Source organism: Diabrotica undecimpunctata, chromosome 4 (assembly GCF_040954645.1).
Source record: "Diabrotica undecimpunctata isolate CICGRU chromosome 4, icDiaUnde3, whole genome shotgun sequence".
NCBI lineage: Eukaryota > Metazoa > Arthropoda > Insecta > Coleoptera > Chrysomelidae > Diabrotica > Diabrotica undecimpunctata.
This window is the reverse complement of record NC_092806.1, coordinates 65169532-65189274: the sequence shown is the minus strand read 5'-3', so window position 1 is coordinate 65189274 and position 19743 is coordinate 65169532. Positions and strand designations below refer to the sequence as shown.

The 19743-nt window shown below is 33.6% G+C and overlaps 1 protein-coding gene across 1 annotated transcript; it reads right to left on the bottom strand.

Moving 5' to 3' along the window:
• Nucleotides 1-5949: 5949 nt before the first annotated feature.
• Taf13 (TATA-box binding protein associated factor 13) lies at nucleotides 5950-18349 on the bottom strand. Its single transcript, XM_072529630.1, has 4 exons — nucleotides 18135-18349; nucleotides 17895-18076; nucleotides 12796-12953; nucleotides 5950-6100 (listed from the first exon to the last, which is right to left on the bottom strand). Exons 1-4 carry the CDS (start codon nucleotides 18159-18161, stop codon nucleotides 6078-6080), a joined length of 390 nt encoding a protein of 129 aa, XP_072385731.1. The 5' UTR covers nucleotides 18162-18349; the 3' UTR covers nucleotides 5950-6077.
• Between the last annotated feature and the right edge of the window lie 1394 nt (nucleotides 18350-19743).

The window sequence follows — 19743 nt, the reverse complement described above, 5'->3', positions numbered from 1 at the left end:
TTCGTTAATGTTCCATTGATAATTTTGTTGACATTTAGGCTTTTCAGATCAGAATAAACATTTAAATCATTAAATATATATAAATTAAACATTTTAAACTAACATTATTATTATAACCCCACTTATATTCGTATTATGATTAATTTCTATCTGTCAATTTACTGTATAGTTGGTTGCCTATGCACATGGCTCACTTAAATATATTTACAACATTAAAATACAACTTTTTACAATTATTATATGCTAATTTCTTAAAATGCCCTCACATAAATATATTTTTATAAAATTCTCTAGTATATAACTTATTTAAAACAACCAAATATCTAATATTATGTAGTATATAACTTATAAATTATTTTCTATAAACCCTAATCGTATCAATATATATATATATATATATATATATATATATATATATATATATATATATATATATATATATATATATATATATATATATATATATATATATATATATATGTATATGTGTGTATCCTGAGCATATTAATAATATGCTCAGGATACACACATATACATATATATATATATATATATATATATATATATATATATATATATATATATATATATATATGTATATGTGTGTATCCTGAGCATATTAATAATATGCTCAGGATACACACATATACATATATATATATATATATATATATATATATATATATATATATATATATATATATATATATATGTATATGTGTGTATCCTGAGCCTATTATGGGCCAGATTATGTGGATATGGTTTACTTTTTGTCTTTTGAGACAGTAATTATACCTGTATGGTATATTTTTTACGGATGATACTTTTTCTTAATTTATTTCTTTTAGTTACAATAATTCTATGCATATCTACCTTTTGAAATCTGTGTAGAATTATGGCGCTTTGAAGTTTTTTTTTTGATAATTTACCTACTTTCACTTGTTATCTTCTAGCTTTCATCATCATCATTCTGGCTTTCCAACCCTGCGTGGGTCCTACACTCCTCAAGAATTTCTCTCCAGTAGTCTCCATTGATGTTATCAAGGAGGCTTGTTCTGGGTGTTCCTCTTCTTCTCTAACCAATGGATCTATCAAGGAGCGTTTTTTTAGCTGGGTCATTTTGTTCCATGTTCCATTAATATATTTTACGATGTTTGGAACCTGATATATTCTGTAAAGTTCGAGGTTGTATCGTCTTCTCCACACTCCATTGTCATTCACCGCTCCATAGATTCGCCTTAGTACTTTTCGTTCGAAACATCCTAACATGTTTTCATTACTTTTTGTTAGAGTCCTGAACCATATGTTAGGACTGGGCGTATTATTGTTTTGTAGAGTTTAATTTTTGTATTTCTCAATATAATTGTGGATTTCTTCTTCTTCTTCTAATGGCGCTACAACCCTTTGTGAGTCTTGGCCTGCTTAACAATGCTCTTCCATTCTGGCCTGTCGGATACTTTCCTTCGCCACTGCCTGATGTTCATAGTTTTAAAATCCCTCTCTTTGTCGTCTATCCATCTTTTACGGGGACTTCCTCTTGTTCTGTTTCCTTGGGGCTTCCATCTCTGGACTACTTTTACAGCTCGATTATCTGGCATTTTTTCTAGGTGACCAAGCCAGTTTAGTCTTTGTGACTTTACAAATCTGACAATATCTGCGCTCTGCATTAGTTCATCCAGCTCGTGGTTCATTTTAATTCTCCACGAACCATCGCTGCATTGGGTTGATCCAAATATCTTCCTTAGTATTTTGCCCTCAAATATTCTCAGTTGATTTTCATCAGTGGTTGAGAGGGTCCACGTTTCACATCCATATGTGACCACTGGTCTAATTACTGTTTTGTAGATTCTAAGCTTAGACTCACTATTCAGTAACTTACTTTTCATTAAGTCTTTGTATGCATAAAAGCACTTATTACCGCTAAGAATCCGTGCTTGTATTTCTTAACTGATGTTGTTGTTGTCATTTATTGTTGAGCCTAGGTAGGGAAAAGTGGAGGCATATTTGTAGGTATGTTGTCTACCTTCAAATTCTCATGTTCATTTGATTTTGTGCACTCCATATATTTTGTTTTGCTTTCATTCATATATAGACCAAACGTAGCAACTCCTCGTTTCAGTTCTATAACTTTTTCGCTTAATACCCTTTTGTTGCGGCTTATTATGACAACATCATCCGCATATGCGCATATTTGCATTGATCTTGTATTAATACAGCCGTTTATATCCAGTTTTCTAACAGCTTCTAAAGTTAGATTAAAAAGTGTTTTTGATAAGGCATCACCTTGTCTAACTCCATTTTCAATATCAAAGGCCTGCGTCATATCTCCATCTATTCTCACCATAGCTTTGGAACCCTCCAGAGTCATTCGTATAAGTTTAACCAACTTATTGGGTATCCCTAACATAGATAGTTGCTTTAACATTTTTTGTCGATCTACTTCATCAAAAGCCTGTTTGAAATCGATATACAAGTTTTAAATAGGTATGTTATATTCAACACATTTTTCATGTATACCTCTTAACATATGTATTTGGTCTATAGTTGACCTCTTTGGTCTGAAGCCACATTGGTATTCACCAATAATCTCCTCCGAAAACGATTCTAGGCGGCTGTATATAATTCCTGATAATATCTTGTAGACGACATTTACAACCATTATGTCCCTATAATTTTTCCAGAGTCCCAGAGTCGTTTTTCTCCCCCTTTGTACATAGAAAGTATGATTCCTACTTTCCAATCTTGTGGGATGACTTCTAGTGTCCATATGCGGTCGATTAGTTTATGGATACGCCTCCATAGCACATGTCCACCATTCTTTATCAGTTCTGCAATTATTCCATCTGTGCCAGGTGCTTTGTTATTTTTTAGATGTTTTATGACGTTTATCGTTTCTGCCAATGTTGGTTGCTCAACTAGTTGTTCTGCTATGTGGTAAATTATTTCTTCATCTTCGTTTTGTTGTTTTTCTGGGTTTAATAACTCTTGAAAATGCTACTTCCACCTTTTCAATATTTCCTCTTTCTCGCCGATAATTGCCCCATTTTTGTCCTTGCAAACTGTTGATCTTGTCATGTATCCTTAGGTGCATTGCTTGGTTTCCTTGTAAAATTTTCTAGCCTCTCTTCTGTTATTATAATCTGTAATTTGTTGTATTTTACTATTCAACATTTCTCTCTTTTTCTTTCTACATATTTTTTTGCATCTTTTCTGAGTTCTTCATATGCCCTTCTATTCAATCGGGAATCCCTTTACATTTCCCAAACATTTCTGTCTAGCTATATTTTTGCTATTTATTACTTGTTGGCAATCTTGGTCAAACCATTCCTCGTTTCTTTTGCTTGAGGTTTCACCTAATGTTTCCTTTGCCATATTTGTAATTGTCGTTTGGATGACATTCCATTCTTCTTCAATGTTGTTTTGTTCTCCTCTTTCTCCATAATTGTGGATTTAAGGAGGATATTTAGCCCAAAATAGCATATGTTGGCTGTGCAAATTCTGCGGTTTATCCCTGCGGTAGTATTATTTTGAGTGTTAAGGAGCGCTCCCAGGTAGGTATACAAATTCGTTCACTACTTCGATGACTTCGTTTTCTATAAAAAGTGGTCGCAGGATTTGTGGTTGCGTGCTTATTTTCATATACTTCGATTTGATGGTGTTTATTATTAAAACCTTTTTGTAGCTGATTCTTTTAATGCTACATACGCCTCTCGTACAGCGTTTTCCGTTCTCCCAACAATATTGATATCATCAGCATAGGCCAGAATTTGCACTGATTTATTATATTTATATTGAACCAGTGGTTGTGATTTGTGACATACGTATTACTTTTCCAGAGCCAGATTGAACAGTATACAGGAGAGTCTCCCTGGCGCAGCCCGTTATTTGTTTTAAAAGGTTCAGACAGTTCCCCCTGAATTCGTACTCTACATTCAACTTTTTCAAGAGTTAGCTTTGTTAAATTTACCAACTAATTTGGTATTCCTAGCTCTTTCATTGCTTTGAACATTTCTCTTCTATTTACAGAGTCGTAGGCTGCTTTGTAGTCTATAAATATGTTATGAGTATCAATGCCCTATTCCAGTGTTTTTTCCAAAATTTGTTTCAGGGTTGCAATCTGATGAATTGTCGAATTACCACCTCTGAAACCAGAATGATATTTTCCTATTATCCGTTCTGCATATGGTGCCATACGGTGACATAGTACTGTGGAAAATATTTTATACTCTGCATTTAGATGCGTTATTTCTCTGGGGTTAGAGCATTCAAATGTATCTCCTTTTTTATGTATGGTGCAAAGTATTCCAATATTCCAATCATTGGGGAGGGATTTCTGTGTCCATATTTCTTTTATAAGCTGCTATAATGAAATTATGGTATCATGGCCACCTTCTTTATATAGTTCAGCTGGGAGATTATCTATTCCTGGTGATTTGTTTCTGGCTAGTATTTTTGCTGCATCTTTACTTCAAGAATCGTTGGTGAGTCCTCTTCCCTCTAGTCTGCTCCCCTTACCTCATCTCTTTCGTCTTCCAAGTTTTCTGCTTCTTCCTCTATATTAGGTGCCTGGTTAAAATATTCCACCCCTCTATTCAATACATCTTTCTTTGTTGTTAATATGTCGCCATTCTGACTTCTGCATTGTCTTGTGGTTGTCTTGAATTATTTTCTGTTGATATTAACTTTCTTATAGAATACTCTGAAGTATTTCTCTGTGTTGAGGTTTTCTCTATATTTAAGTTCCTTATTTAGGTGGTTTCGTTTTTTTCTTTTGTGTATCCTCTTTTCTTCTCTTCTCTTTGTCTTTTAATTCTCTACAGTTATTCTAGTTCGTCGGGTTAACATCTTTCTGTAGGCTTCATTTTTTTCTTTTGTTGCATTCTTGCATTTATCGTCAAACCAATGATTTGTACGGACAAAAATTTCTGTTCCTACTTTATTTTTTCATTATCATTATAAAATACAGTTTCATTTTAGACTCACTGTGGTTTGAAGTTTAAAGAAATAGTGTATCATTCGTGAACACCATGTATTTAGAAATTCGATTTTGATGTAAAGTTCTGAAAGAACATTACCGACACTTTATGTGCAAGGTTTTCAAGATATTATGTTTGTAAATTGATGAGATATTAACTTTAAAAAGATTCTCTATCGGTCAAAATTTTTGAATAAAGATGAATAACTCAAAAAATATGAAATTTTATCCTATGCTAGGTTATACAAATTTTACCTAGAATTTTACGCAGAATCTAAAAATGCAATAATATACAGGGTGTTCCATTTAAAATACAAAGTTGTTGTTCACTTTCGGTATAACCAGTAATGCCATGTCTGTGAAAATATTTTCAGTATAGTATCAGTATAGTATTAAAGAAATTTGCTAATATTGATGGTTGCCAATATCGATTAAGTTGAGAAATTCTGTGTGAATTTCGTTGGTTCCTACTGCTTTTCGATCTTTTTAATTTTTAATACTCATATCAACTGAATAATATATTCAATTTCCTCTATTGTGGTATGGTTCATGGTGACTATTAGGTTCATGCTTATTATGTATTCGCTCATCGTCAAATATTTCCTTTACTAATTCCTCTCATTTTTTAATTACGTCTGGTAAGGCTAATATAAGTTTTACATCATAAGCTGTGTGTGTGATTGGGATATTGACTGCGAAACTACATCATAGGTTTGCCCCATATAAATAAAGTCAAGAGATCTTTTCTGAAAAATTTATTTTGCATAATTTTCTTCTATTTCAATTTGAAATCGATGAAAACGGTTGCAAACGAAAAGTTTGAGGTAATTTATTTTTAACGAGTGTTCAATTTTTATAAAAATTGAAATATCCATGTCGTCACCTTGTTGAGCTGATTTTCTTTATTTTAGGGCATATCATACTTGATACCGAAATATAAATTTAGTTAACATAATACAGATAACAAAAAAAAATAGATTCTTAATAATAGTTTATTAACTATACAAATATATTACAAATTATCCGTTTTAAATGAGATTACATATTTTTGTATTAAATGTATAAGGAAGTTCGTTACAAGCTTTTGTACATGTTTTAAAGACTAACTTGAAACGGCGTCTTTTCCTAAAAATTAAAATCACCAGAATGAATCTCAATGAAAACTTGTGTGAAAAATACATGCAGAATCTTAAAAAAGCACAATATTAGTAAGCTAAAATGTTTCTATAAATAAAATATACATTCTGGTGTAAAAGTCTTTCCCAAGATTTAAAATATAATAATTAAAATATTATCTATAATAGGCTTTGTAAATCAAAAAACTGTCCTTAAAATAGAAATAAATACAATCGTAAACATCCAGACAGATTGCGTTCGGGTGTCGGCGTCTTGTGGTTGCCCTCAGAGATGATTATTGTCCCCTCTGCAGTGGTACCTGGTGGTTGACGGCCTTCTTCAGCGACTGTCCGAACAAGATATATACACAAGCCTACGTCGATGATGTAGTTATACTGATTGAGGGACTCTTCCCAGGTTCGTTGGGAAATGGTTCCAGGAGCAGTCACTCGGGGTTAATCCTGAAAAGACGGCTGTGGTACTGTTTACTCGGAGAAGGGCCATAAGATAGACCAGAGAGTTTACTTTCTATGATAAACCTTTATCGGTTTCCAAGTCAGTGAAGTACCTAGGAGTGATCATTGATTCTAAACTGTCATGGAAGGAACATTTGGATGCAAAGGTGAAAAATGCCACTGCAGATTTCTGGGCGTGCAGAAGAGCTTTCGTAGCCAAGACATAGTTAGTTCACCTTCAGCCGTTGGCTTGCATTGGCATCTCAGAAGCCATGGGGCCACACAAATTGCGGCTCTTGAGGCTCTGTTAGATTTACCTCCTTTACATCTTATTGCCGAGCACGAAGCTATGATGGCAGCCTATCGTCTCAACTATTTTGGATACTAATCCGGAATGACTAGTCGAATAGGCCATTGTGACATTTGGAGACAGGCCATCGAGTGTTGTCCTATGCTCTCTATGATATAGGGCAGCATGGCCCCTAAATTCTGGTTCTCATCCTACTTGGTTTAATTTTCTGATCGGGATAAGTGGATGGAAGGAGAACCTAGGAGATCTTTGCGATCCTGGTATGTACTTAAGGGATATATATTAATATATAGGGCTTGTTCAGGCAGGACTATATCTATCTGCTCTGACAGTCAAGCAGCGCTAAGGGCTTTGGACACGCCTAAAGTCAGCTGTAAGCTGGTTCTAGGGTGCAAAAGAGCACTGGATCACGTTGCGCTGATCAATAGAGTTAACTTGATATGGGTACCAGGACGCAAAAGTATGAAAGGTAACGAACGGGCCAACGCCATAGCAAGAAGGACTGCTTGTGGGACCCGAATCTGTGATTAAAGTGCCCGTCGGGGTAGTCTCAAGGAGCTTCTTTTGCGAAGGTTCTAGGACTCTTGGACCAGTTATGGAGGTATGGGACAGGCTAGGCTCCACATAGAGGGGCCATCCAAAAGTCTTACAGCCCAACTTCTCCTTCTAGACTGTAGAGGATGCTCTCTGGTAGACAGTATGCTTTCCGGCCACTGTAGACTTAGACAGCACCTGCATCTGCTTGGATTGGCGATTAGCTATGCGGAGGAAACCTGCTCACATGTCCTCTGGAAGTGTCCGGCACTGGCCCGGCAGACCCTGGGTTCGGTCTTTATGCAACCAAGACAAAAAAGGGAAATAGTTATCCCGAAAGAAATTTGTGGCTTTCTGCGCAACCACAAAGTTACTAAAGAATTAGACGTTCATAACGGCTGGAAGACCTCAGATCTGGACCCCTGCTGATTCCAGAAGATTATGTGAGTCCGGAGCAGCCTGGGCCCAGAAACGCTGAAGACCAGATCCTTATGGGCCTAGTCCGTATGATAGAAGTGATACAAGGAGGTTTAAGTATCTGAAAGGCTCATAAATGGAACCTGCCCCGATACCATAACCATAACCAAGCATCCAGAGAACCAATATAAGTGAGAATTGAGTAATACAAACCCTGACTAATGCAAAATCCTGTGTACGTATCTTACAAAATGGCGCACTCCCGCCATTTTTAATGATTAGGTTACTTCCCAGTTCATTTACCTACGAAGTTATTAAGCGAAGATCCCAGAATTTTTAGTTAAAGGAAGGAGTAAGAAATGTCAAGCAAGACCTAGTGAGGAGCAGCTTACACAAGACATGTATATGAAAGGAATATTGGAATATTGGCATAGCCCAAAACAGAAAATAAAAGAAATTTAACAAGGTAGGCTGAACTCGCATATGAATAAAGACAAAGAGACTGGTGTTTGATGCTGAAAATTTGAATTTGCTTAGCTAATGATAAAAACGGAAGAAATATTTTGAGTATTTTGGGTGATACTGATAAGTGTATAGGTATTGTTGACACGAATCTAAAACGAGCTTGTGTTACTTGTCATGTGATTCCATTTAAAATTAACTTACAAAATGGCGCCGTCAACCAGCCATTTTTTATGTTTACATTACTAAAATACCACAAAAAAATTAACAAATGCTTTAATTCAGTTAGTATAAATTCATCAAATTAAGTTTTATTCAGAAAATAAGGGGAGAAATTTTAAACTTTATTCAAAAATTTATTTAATTATGTATGACAGAGCAGTATGAAAAAGTCTAACCAAAGAAGCATCCAGAAGGGACATAAAACATATTAAAGTTTTAAATGTAGTTAAAATAAAACAAGTTTAATGAATAAAACTTGTGAAAACAAAGCGAACAATCTTGGAAATAAAAGAATGAGTTAGCTAATCGTCTTTCATATTTGGACAGTATCTTTCTTCTTACACGACTGGTATATGTATTCATCTCAACGTGTTGTTACTCTGTAGGTAATCGCTTCTTGGGGAACGGGGTGTCGCTATTGGTTAGATTATCATTGCAAATCAAATGTTTTAAAAATAATTAAAATAAATTAAATTTTTTGAGTCTATAAAAATATAATAAAAATTATCCAAAAACACCATATGTGTATATTATATTTTAAGTCTTGGGTAAAGAACTACCAAAATAAACACAAAACAAACCAATAAACCACAACACAAGCTCAAAAAAGGAGTTTACAAAAGAAAAATAAAATAATAAACAGCGTAAAATTGAATTAACATTGACACAACTTAAATTAACATATTACATACTATAAAAACAACAACTATAAAAACAAGGACTATTGTACTTACTATCACTTTTATAAGAATTAGCTTATAGCACTGTTAGTCCTTTCAAGCCAACTGGTAAATCAGTATTAATTAAGACGGAATGTTTAAGGAAAGCGGGAGTACCAAAGCCTATGCTCTTGTGCACCATGGCACCGACAGACCATTTTATACGTTTATTAACATAAAAATTATTTGTCTGATAGAAATAAATTTAATTTTTAAAATGTCTTAGGGATCTATTGAGTATCAACAAGCCGCAAGCCTTCAGTCTTCCGAGAGACCGAATAGAATATAGTATGAAATTAGTACCGACATACGAGCTTGTTTTTAACACCCATTAGATTAAATTCTAGTTTTGTCAAAGTGGCATTCAGTTATGATAACGGAAACGTCAAATGTACGTTTATTTTTTCATTAGTAATAATTCTAGTTTTATTCGCAAAAAAACAGAATAAATTGATATTTCAAGTTCGGAAAATGATGAACCTTTACAGCTGAACATAAAATTAAAATTATTAAATGGCATTATTCTGGAAGTAGTGCCGACGATATAATCGGTAGGTTTTCGTTTTCATTCGAAGTCCCTTTACCAACAAAATCTACAATTCACATTATTTTTAAACTTGAAAAAACTGGTTGTGTCAAGAATCGTAGAAAATGCACGCGTAGTGATGCAGATTAAAATCAACTAGCTCATGCAATTAATAAAAAACGAGAACACCGTGAAACTGCTGTATGTAGTCTAGCTGAAATCAAGATGTCGTCGTAAATATCTAGATCTCCTGAGAAATCACATAATTCCATCAGTTCGAGCATTACCTATTAAATATGGATACAATTTGGTTGTATCAAGACGGCTGTCCAGCTCACAATGCACGGGAGGTGTTATATTTTTTAAACATGTTTCCAGATAGAGATATTAGTACAAAAGATACCATAAAAATGCCACCTCGCTCTCCCGATCTTGCACCTTTGGACTTTTTCGTAAGGGGTTATGTGAAGCATTCTTCGGAAAAGGCAGCCCCGAACGAGTTCAATTGAAAAACGAAACATTGGGATGCCCCACGCAGTGTGAAAATTAAATTAACTGGAAAAAATTCATGTCTAAAAACGATAGGAACCATTTAAAATAACATGTAGAGAAGGTATTGTAAAAAAACAAAAATATGGGATAGTAAAAAGTACAGGTTTAAGTTACGGAAATTTAGACGAATTACATCAAAAAATCATTCAGGCTTTTCAAAGCATAACACCCAAAATGATATCGAACATCCGAAGGCAATTATACAATAGATTGGGCTACTGCTTGGCTGAACGTAGTGGATTTTTTGAAAATTTAATTTAAAACAGTTTTAATGAAAATTATAAAATTGATGTTTTTTAGAATAAATTGTTTTAATTTATGCCGTTAAGAATTTATAATGTTATTTTTTATGAATTAAGATTAAAGAAACTGTTGATCTAATCTATGATATGAACATGCTTTTAAATCTTGTAATCACATCGTTGAAATATTTCTCCAGATCATGTAAAAAGTAAACTTTCTTTCGGTAACAATGTACAGAAAATACTGCCCATAGTACTAACAAGTCTACAGACATAACAGGCGGTTATGGTGAGAATGATATTTACTGTTTTTAGTGTGAATGAACAATTTCTAAAAATATTAACAAAGCAATGACAAACAACAAGCGATTACATGCCTTTGAGAACCACTAATGGAATCATTGGTAATATGAATGGATGTATCACCCACTGCTAGGACGACATATCATCTCCTAGCTGTATGTCTTAGCATTTTCCATCGAAAGTTGCGTGAGATAGGATTCGACTGTTTGGATACCTCATTAAAGTAACTTATAAAAGCAACACCTTTGCAATTACCTTTTCAAAAACCAATTGGAAAATTCTGAATTATAGGAACTCATACTTCATAGAAAAGTATGTTGGCTTTACAACCCTGTCGTGGGTCCTAGCCTCCTCAAGAATTGTACTCCAGTCATCCCTATCCATCGCCTTTCTCCGCCAAGTATGTATTCCCATATTTCACATTTCTTCTTCGATGTTATCAAGCAACCTTGTTCTAGGTCTTCATCTTCTTCTCTGACCAATGGGTCTATCAAGGAGCGTTTTTCTAGCTGGGTCATTTTGTTCCATCCGCATTACATGTCCTATCCACATCAGACGTCCTATCTTAATATGTTTTACGATGTCATGTTGTGAATTTTATATTTCAGATAGTTCCTTAGTGCACAATCAATTCTAAAATAAATGGCTTTTTTCCAAATTGACAAAGACCCCTTAAATCTCTACAATATGATTACCACCCTATATAGTTTTTAAAGTCTTGTATAGTCGGAAAAATAAAATATTACCCATGAACGATCACATCAATCACTTATTTTGTATTTGCTGTCTTTTTCTATAACAAATGTTTGTTATTTATATAAAAAAAACTGCAAATTATACAAAATAAGTGATTGATATGATCGTTCATGGGTAATCTGTCATTTTTCGGACTGTAAGTATTTTGACTTTGGATTTTAGCTGCTTCCATTTTTTAATGCTTTCATTTCAGCCAAGAAACTTCGATTTTCAGAAAATAGTTGATCGAATTTTTCGGACATAAAGTCAACAGAAAACAGATTCTCTCAATTTTTCCACAGAATCGCTGTAATGACTCATCAATAACAGAGATGTTATCATTTTTGTCATTGTCTATCCAGAAGCAAGTTTTACACTGTTTTCAGGTACCAATACCTCGCTTTGTTTACAATTTGAACATCGGGCATTATTCATAGACATACAATACAAGATAGACTGATCGTTGCAATACCAGCCCGTTCCCCCAGTGCGACAGAGAAAACTGACATAAAGCAGTCCCTGCATCTCTTTTGAATTTGCCAGGTTTATCGACCACGTGACCTAAATGACCAATGAGAAGGTCACGTCGTCGATAAACCCGGCCCATTAGACAGAGATGCAGGGACTGCTTTGCGTCAGTTTTCTCTGTCACAATGGGGGAACGCGACTGTATTGCAGCAGTCGGTCTATCTTGTAATATATGTCTATAACATTATTGGTCATTTGATATGCCCTTTCAGCACAGCTTTTATGGGTAGCACTTTTCTTGCAAATACTGCATAGTACAGCTATTAATACTGATTTATTGCAATAATTACACACTAGAATTGTATTGCACATGTTTAACCTCCAAAATACTCTTCTCTTTTCTCTATCGAGAATAAGCCATTATTTTACTTTAGAATAAATTTATTGTGACATTTCAATTTCCACTTTGAAAATCCTTCTAAAAATATGAAACATTAGTAATATTTCTGACGTGGAAATCAAAACGTCAAAATTAAAAGTAGTAAATTGCATTAAGATGCCACAAGACAATAGCTTTAGAACAATTTCAATTAGAAAATCTTAATAAATTAAGTATATAATATTAATAGTATCATTTGCCTTGAAAGGATTAAATAGGTATGTTATATAGATGTGATAGCAAGTTAGATATTATGTAAAGTATAAAAATAAAAAATTCCATGCATGGATCAAATGCACATCCTTATGTCTTGGCATTACCTGCAAATTTAATTTCATCAAAAGCCTTTCTTGCTCTCTTGAGCTCTTCATTCATAGTTAGTAAATCTTTCACCCTTGCATATTTCCTAGGGTCTTTACGAACTAAAAATACAATGTCTTCTACTTGTACTCGACCAGTCCTTCCAATTTCCATAGCTCTAAAAACATTTAACATATTCATATAATAGTTATTTATGTACAAAGGGTATTAAATAGATGTTTATGCCCAGAGTGAGACGATGTTACAAACTCGAGGGCCTCTGGCCCGAGGGTTTGTAAGTCGCCCGAGAACATATACATTTATTAATACCCGCGGTGCATACAAACTTTTATGTCATACTAGTTCGTTACTGCATCTACAAATAAATATGTTCTAAAAATCCGAAAATTCGATTTCATTTTGACAATATATTTACTAGTAGACATTCTATCGTCCGTGTTATGTTGCTACGCTACGGAAATGCTGTCAAACGTGTCAAACGTGTCAAACTTTTTTTTCCTAAGTTAATGGTACTGGCAAAGCCAAAACGTGTCAAACTAAAACCGTAAAAATGCAAGATATTTTTGAGATCCCTAACCAAATTTAAAAAAAAAAGCGGATCCTTTCAGAATTGCCAGTTTTATGTGAATTCTAAATAATGTTTTGAAATGTTGTTAAATAAAGCTGTTTCTAGTAAGTTATCTTTTTGTTTGTATCTTTACGCCCGTGCGGGCCATAAAGTACACTTTATGCCCGCGCGAGCATAAAGTACACTATTACGTAGTTGGTAACTAAGCAATAAAAACACAATAATAAACTAGTATGACATAAAAAATAAACACATTGGAAAAAGAGAAACAAACTTTAAATTAAGTATACTAAGCAATATAGAATCCAACGAACTGGCTAATAATCTGGCATAAAAAGAACAGAATACTTTTAATGAGTTCTAAAAAACAGTAACTGTAAAAAAGTTTTATTTAATTTTATCATAAATCACATTTTACAATTTTGATTTGTAATAACAAATATGTTATACATAAATGTATATTTTAAATTGTGGAAAAACCTCTTGAAACTAACTAAATTCGATCTAAAAATTACATGGGAGTCCTAATTGGTGTGAATGCATTTTAATGTTCTATGAATAAGAGAATGTAAGAAAGAATTTGTGGATTAAAAAACTAGCATAATTGATTAACAAGCAGTATTTAATCAATTTTCTGTAAAAGCTTGTAGACATTTAGTGACACTAAAATTAGGTTAAAATTAGACCAGACCATTACCTTACTTTATAGTGCTACATTAATTATCCATATTAATATTAACCGTTATAGTGCAATGCGGTGCAGCGCTGCTACGTTTAGTGTGAGTTTGTCGGTCAGCCTGTGTGCACATATTCTGACTATGCGCGCTCTTTGTAACATCAGGTTTTGATTACGCATGGGAATTAATTTAATTTGATTTTGCCCTTTTTCTAAACAGAAATAATACGCCAGATATTATGGTTTCCGATGTCGACTCTGTGTATAATAACTCGACAGAGAGTGAGATGTCAGATATATGTAGTGATGACAGTGGGATTATTAAGGATTGTAGAAAAATGCTAAGAGTAGAAAATTAATCTTCTGGCTCTTCTACTTCTTCAGAAATAGAGGAAACGCTAACATTTACGAATATTCCTACAACAAAAGTTTTTTCTAAAGAAACAAATAATTTTTTCAGGGCACCTGGATCTAGATGTGCTTCTTATGTTACAATGACATTAGTAGAGTCCATTGTTAGAGAAACAAACAGATACTCTCACGAAATGTTCCCGAAAGTTCTCAAGCAATAACGTGCACACTGACTACAGTACAAGAAATCAGAGCATTCATTGCAGTATTACTAGAGATGGGTATTACAAAAAGAGTTAAAATTTATAGTTATTGGAAAGAGGATTCCAGACACATTCCATGGTTGAGAACAATGTTTGCAAGGGATAGGTTTCAATTGCTTTTAAAGTTTTTTTGTTGACTGATAACAATTTATTATTTGAACTAGACTATCCAAAATATGACCCGTGTCCCAGGTTTGACATGCTTGTCAAGCATGCAAATGATGCATTATGGCAGCACTATGTACCAAACCAGCAATTATCTATTGACGATTTGTTGGTTGATACTCAATGCCATTTTTCTATAAGATAGTAACTCCCAAATAAAAAACAGCATTAATGGGTGATAAAATTCTGTATTTTGTGTAACTCCGTAATATTGCTTAGGTTTTTTTCTGCTACAAAAGAGTAAAGCATTCAGATGAGAAAGCTCTAGTCAAAAAACATGGTCTTGGGTTTGTAGTAGTGCAGAAATTGTAATCGATAGGAAATTATCTAAATAAAGGCTATCATTTATTCACTAATAATTTCTACACAAGCTGGCGCTTAGTCAAAGCTCTTTTACAGCAAAACGCTTGACTTACTGTAACAATATGTCACAATAGAAAAAAAATTCGCACAGAAGCTAAAAATGCAAATGTAGGAAAAGCCAAATATGTTGGACATGAAAATATTTTGATGTGTTCTTTTAGGGACAAAAAATGCAAACCAAATCCAGTGATATTGATTTCACCAAATGTGGACACTATTAATGTAACCATCAAGAAAAAGAGGGAATTTTGAATACAAAAAGGTGAAACCCAGCGTAATTCATCATTGTAACATATATATAGGAGGTGTTGACAAATCTGACAAAATGTGGTGGTTTTTAACATTTTTAGTAAAATGGTTGTAAATTCATACATTTTACAGACTTCTAAGACAACATCTAAAAAACTACAGAAAAGAATATATGCAGCTGCAGTTTACATAAAAATTTTTTGAAGATATTGAATGTGTGGAATAATGAAAAAAATAGAGTGTCAGCACCATCTTCTTCCCACAAAAAAGTTTCCTTAGAAAAATTACCAAGACATAATTTACACCAATGTGTGATTTGTAGCAACAAAGGGACTGTTCACATTTTTTTAATAAATTTAATTTTTTCTTGGGTAAGTATCTAGTCTATCTAGTATAGCTAGTTTATACACATTTGTTATTTCTATCATATGCCTGTAGTTTAATATTTCATCTGTAGTATACAAAAAGAATTATTTAAATTGGTTAATATTTGTATATTATTTGTAAGAAAGAGCATTTTTTGACAATTTAATTTCAGAACATTTCAAAAAATGCATAGCAATTTAGACACATATTTTAAAAAACAGCATAGCTCTTAAACAGTTAAACTTATATGCAGCAAATCTTAAAAATATATCTTAAATTATCTCTAAATGGGCCTTGCAAGTCTGAAAATATGCATACTCAAGAAGTCGCATACAAAAGCATACTCAAGAAACCAATTTGCCAAAGATTTTTGCGTAGATGAGGAGATATGTTTTGGGATGCAACTTTTAGATCCTCCATATCTCTATTAGATCTTTTAGCATCATCTGTTTTGCCTTGCAAATTTATAGAAAGCACAGATTAAAGACAAAAAAAATCTGAATTTTGGTTTTGTCAATAGAAATCTACGGATTTCTACTTTCGAGATTTATTATCAGATGTTGTTATAGGGTCCAAATTGAAGCCATTTTATTGTTGCTTCTTTTGATGGAAAAGATTTGTTTTCATGTTTAGGGTTTCTGCACCAGTCACTCTGATGATTCCTGCTAGGATGAAATATGTATATGTGAATATACAGACTCACTATACGTGAAATCAAATCTTAACTGGCCTTTCTTTCAAAAAGACCCCTTTAACATGTTAATTTCCCCAAAAAAGACCAAATGCATTGTTATAGCAGCAAATGTATGAAGAATAAATATGTAAATTGGAACTGGAAGGTCCGATAATAGAACAAGTGATGGAGTTTAAATATCTAGGCATCACACTATCTAGCTAGGGAAAGCTTGAAACAGAAGTGGAAGATCAAGTGAGTAGAGCAAGCATAGCCACAGGTTGTTTGAATGAAACAATACGGAGAAACAAAAATATCAGGAAGGAAACGAAAGGCAGAATTAAGAAAACAGTTGTCATACCAATAATGAAATATTTAGCAGAAACATGACCTTACACAGAGAGAACAAAAAGGATGTTAGAAACAGCAGATATGAAAACACTTAAGAAACAGCAGAGATGCAAGGTGCAAGGTTCACATAAGCTGAATGACAACAAATAGAGTAGTAAAGATGGCAAGAGATGGTTCCCCAATAGGAAGAAGATTAGTAGGAAGACCACAAAAATGATGGAACAATAACTTACTGGAGGTACCTTGAAAAATGGACAGGGTCATGTCTATAGAGAAAGAATAAGAAGACACCTGACATGATAAACATGAAGTTATAGATTTATATACTTAGAACTGAACAAAATATCTTTTAACAAATCAAGCATCGTCATTTCCTTCAAACATAATTATGTCTACAATACACTCTAAAAACCCTTTGGGTAAACAGAACGCCCAAATAATTAGCAGTGTCCACATACTTTAGATTTGTCCATTGGCAATGTAAGTATTTATTTGTTGTCCTTTGGCTGGGGTAAGGAATGTTTCAAATATAATTTCAAATCAACTTTAAAAATTTCACACTTGGGATAATGCAGATATTCAGTTATATTCTTGACAACAAAAACAGTAGTGCACAGTGAGATCCCTGTGACACCTTACGTTACTGTAAAAGAATTAGAACACCCCCAACCTATATGGCCTGTCTCTTTTATGGACCCAGACAGTAAACTTTGATTTGTTATTATTAAATTTAAAGTGAAAATTAAACTGTTAAAATAAACTATATTCCCATTCTCATTAAATACCACAAACAAATAATTTCAGAACCATGGGTAAATTTTGAAGCCATATTATCTTCACTTATTGTGTTTATTTTAAGTATTGCATTGTTTGCATCATTGCCCTTTTGCTTTAATTTATGTTACTGTATTTTAGTTACTTGAAGTTGATGTAAAATGGCATTTTAATTCTTATGTTTTGATTCCTTGTCCACAATATTTTTTATTCTGTATTCATTCAGCATCAAAAATCGATACATTCAGATCTGCGCTACCTAGTCTAAATTTGTTTTAGTAATTAAATGAAAAAGTTACTTGTGAGTCATTTCTGTTATGAATTCAATAACTAGGTCTTCAATTATATCCACACTTTCTGTATAAGGATTCTGATCGTCTCCAAAACCATACATCATGCATCTTAATTCTTTGCTGAAGAGTCTTTTTCTACCTGCACTACTTAGAGCTAAGGCTGTTTCAGCTGCATCATCTTCTTCAAACTAAAACAAATGAAAATATTTAATATATACAAAATAAATTTTGATTTTGGTAAATTACTTGTTCAAAAGCTTCCTCTTGTGCCATTTGACTGTCTTTTTCGTTTCTATTCTCGATCAATGTATAGATCGTAGATCGTTAAAAGAATCTGTATTAATTCTTAAAAGTTTGTTTTTTATTACTCCAAACAGCAGACAGGTTATATGTATTATGTATTTACATTTGATTTATTTATACTCTGCTCTCTGCTCTCAGTGCTCTCTCCTCTGCTGGCTGCTCCTGCTGATTAATGACGTTGACGTATCGTGTATAACGTATACCATTTTTCAAAGTAAAACACTTGCACGTCACGATTTATACAAAGTGACGTCACTTGTATTTAAAATTTTCAGAACGTCAAGCCCCACCTATAACAAACTCCACACAATTTCAACAAACAACAAGACAATCATCAGCATCAACCTCTTTTTCAAATAACAGAGGAACTAATATTTTTACAAATAACAGAAGTAGTAATGTTTCTAACACAGCTAATAATACGAAACACATACGGAACTGCTCGATCTTTCATAGGCGTCAACATGGTGTAATAATCAGAAAAATGTAATCATTATTATATTGAAAATTTTAGAATTATATTGATTAAATAACCAAAAACATTTGTTATTATTAATAATTTAAATTTTATGAAATAACTATTTTTAAGTCTAATATTCCACAAAATAATAATTTTAATTAAATACACTCGCGATCATAAAATCCGGGTCATCTTGAAAATTTCAAGTTTCTTAAATATTTTTGCCTCTGGTGCAGTAATAACCTTTTTCTTGGCTAATGTATTTTTTATTTGTCATCAATATTTGTTTTGAAAGAAAAAAAATGGTTTTTATTGTTTTTATTGAAAAAAACAGAAAACAAATCAAATTGTTGATAAAACAGACATACGAAAAAAAAAATGGAAAATACAGAACGTGGTAAAAAATCAGTGAAATTTCAATGACCAATATCGTGTATTGCCTCCCCTTGCTCTAATAACCTCTTGCAGACGACGGGGCATACTCTCAATTTTTCTCCGGATTACATGTTGTGGTATGTTATTCCACTCTCTCACTAACAGATCCTTAAGCTCCTGTCCGTTGTTAGGTGTGTGGGTTTGAATACGTTTCTTCAAATCGTCCCAGAGATGTTGGTAGGAACCCATTTTCGATGAAGGGTAACTCTGTGTGGAAGTCGGAAGATATACCTCCCCAAGCCATGACCGAGCCTCCACCAAATGGAATTCTTGGAGCAATGCAAGCTTGTGAAAATCGTTTACCGGTTCTCCTCCAAACTCTTACACGTCCATCGGATCCAGTTAGGCAGAAACGGGATTCATCTGAGAATAACACTTTGCTACAATCGTTAATTCCCCAATGCGCGTATTGTCGAGGAAAAGCTAGTCGTGCAACTCGAGGCACCCGGCGAAGTGGCGGTCCTCTAGCCATTACCCGAGAAGATAGTCAAGAAGAACGAAGTCTTCTTCTGACTGTTGCAACACTAAAATTGCGATTTCGTACTTCCTCTAGACGATTTTGATGCATAACCGCAGTTGAGGTCTGGTTTCGTAAAGCCTGAAACACAAGGAAACGGTCATCTAGTGCCTTGGGCGTTCTTCTTCGTTCAGAGCTAG

Bases quoted from the DNA above. Each gene is read 5' to 3' on its own strand.
- Taf13 (XM_072529630.1), bottom strand. From the start codon at position 18,161: ATGGCACAAGAGGAAGCTTTTGAACAA. The intron at 18,077-18,134 runs GTAATTTACCAA...CATTTGTTTTAG, and splicing joins AAGAGGAAGCTTTTGAACAA to TTTGAAGAAGATGATGCAGC. The intron at 6,101-12,795 runs GTAATGCCAAGA...TTTAATTTTTAG, and splicing joins TGATGAAATTAAATTTGCAG to GAAAAGACGCCGTTTCAAGT.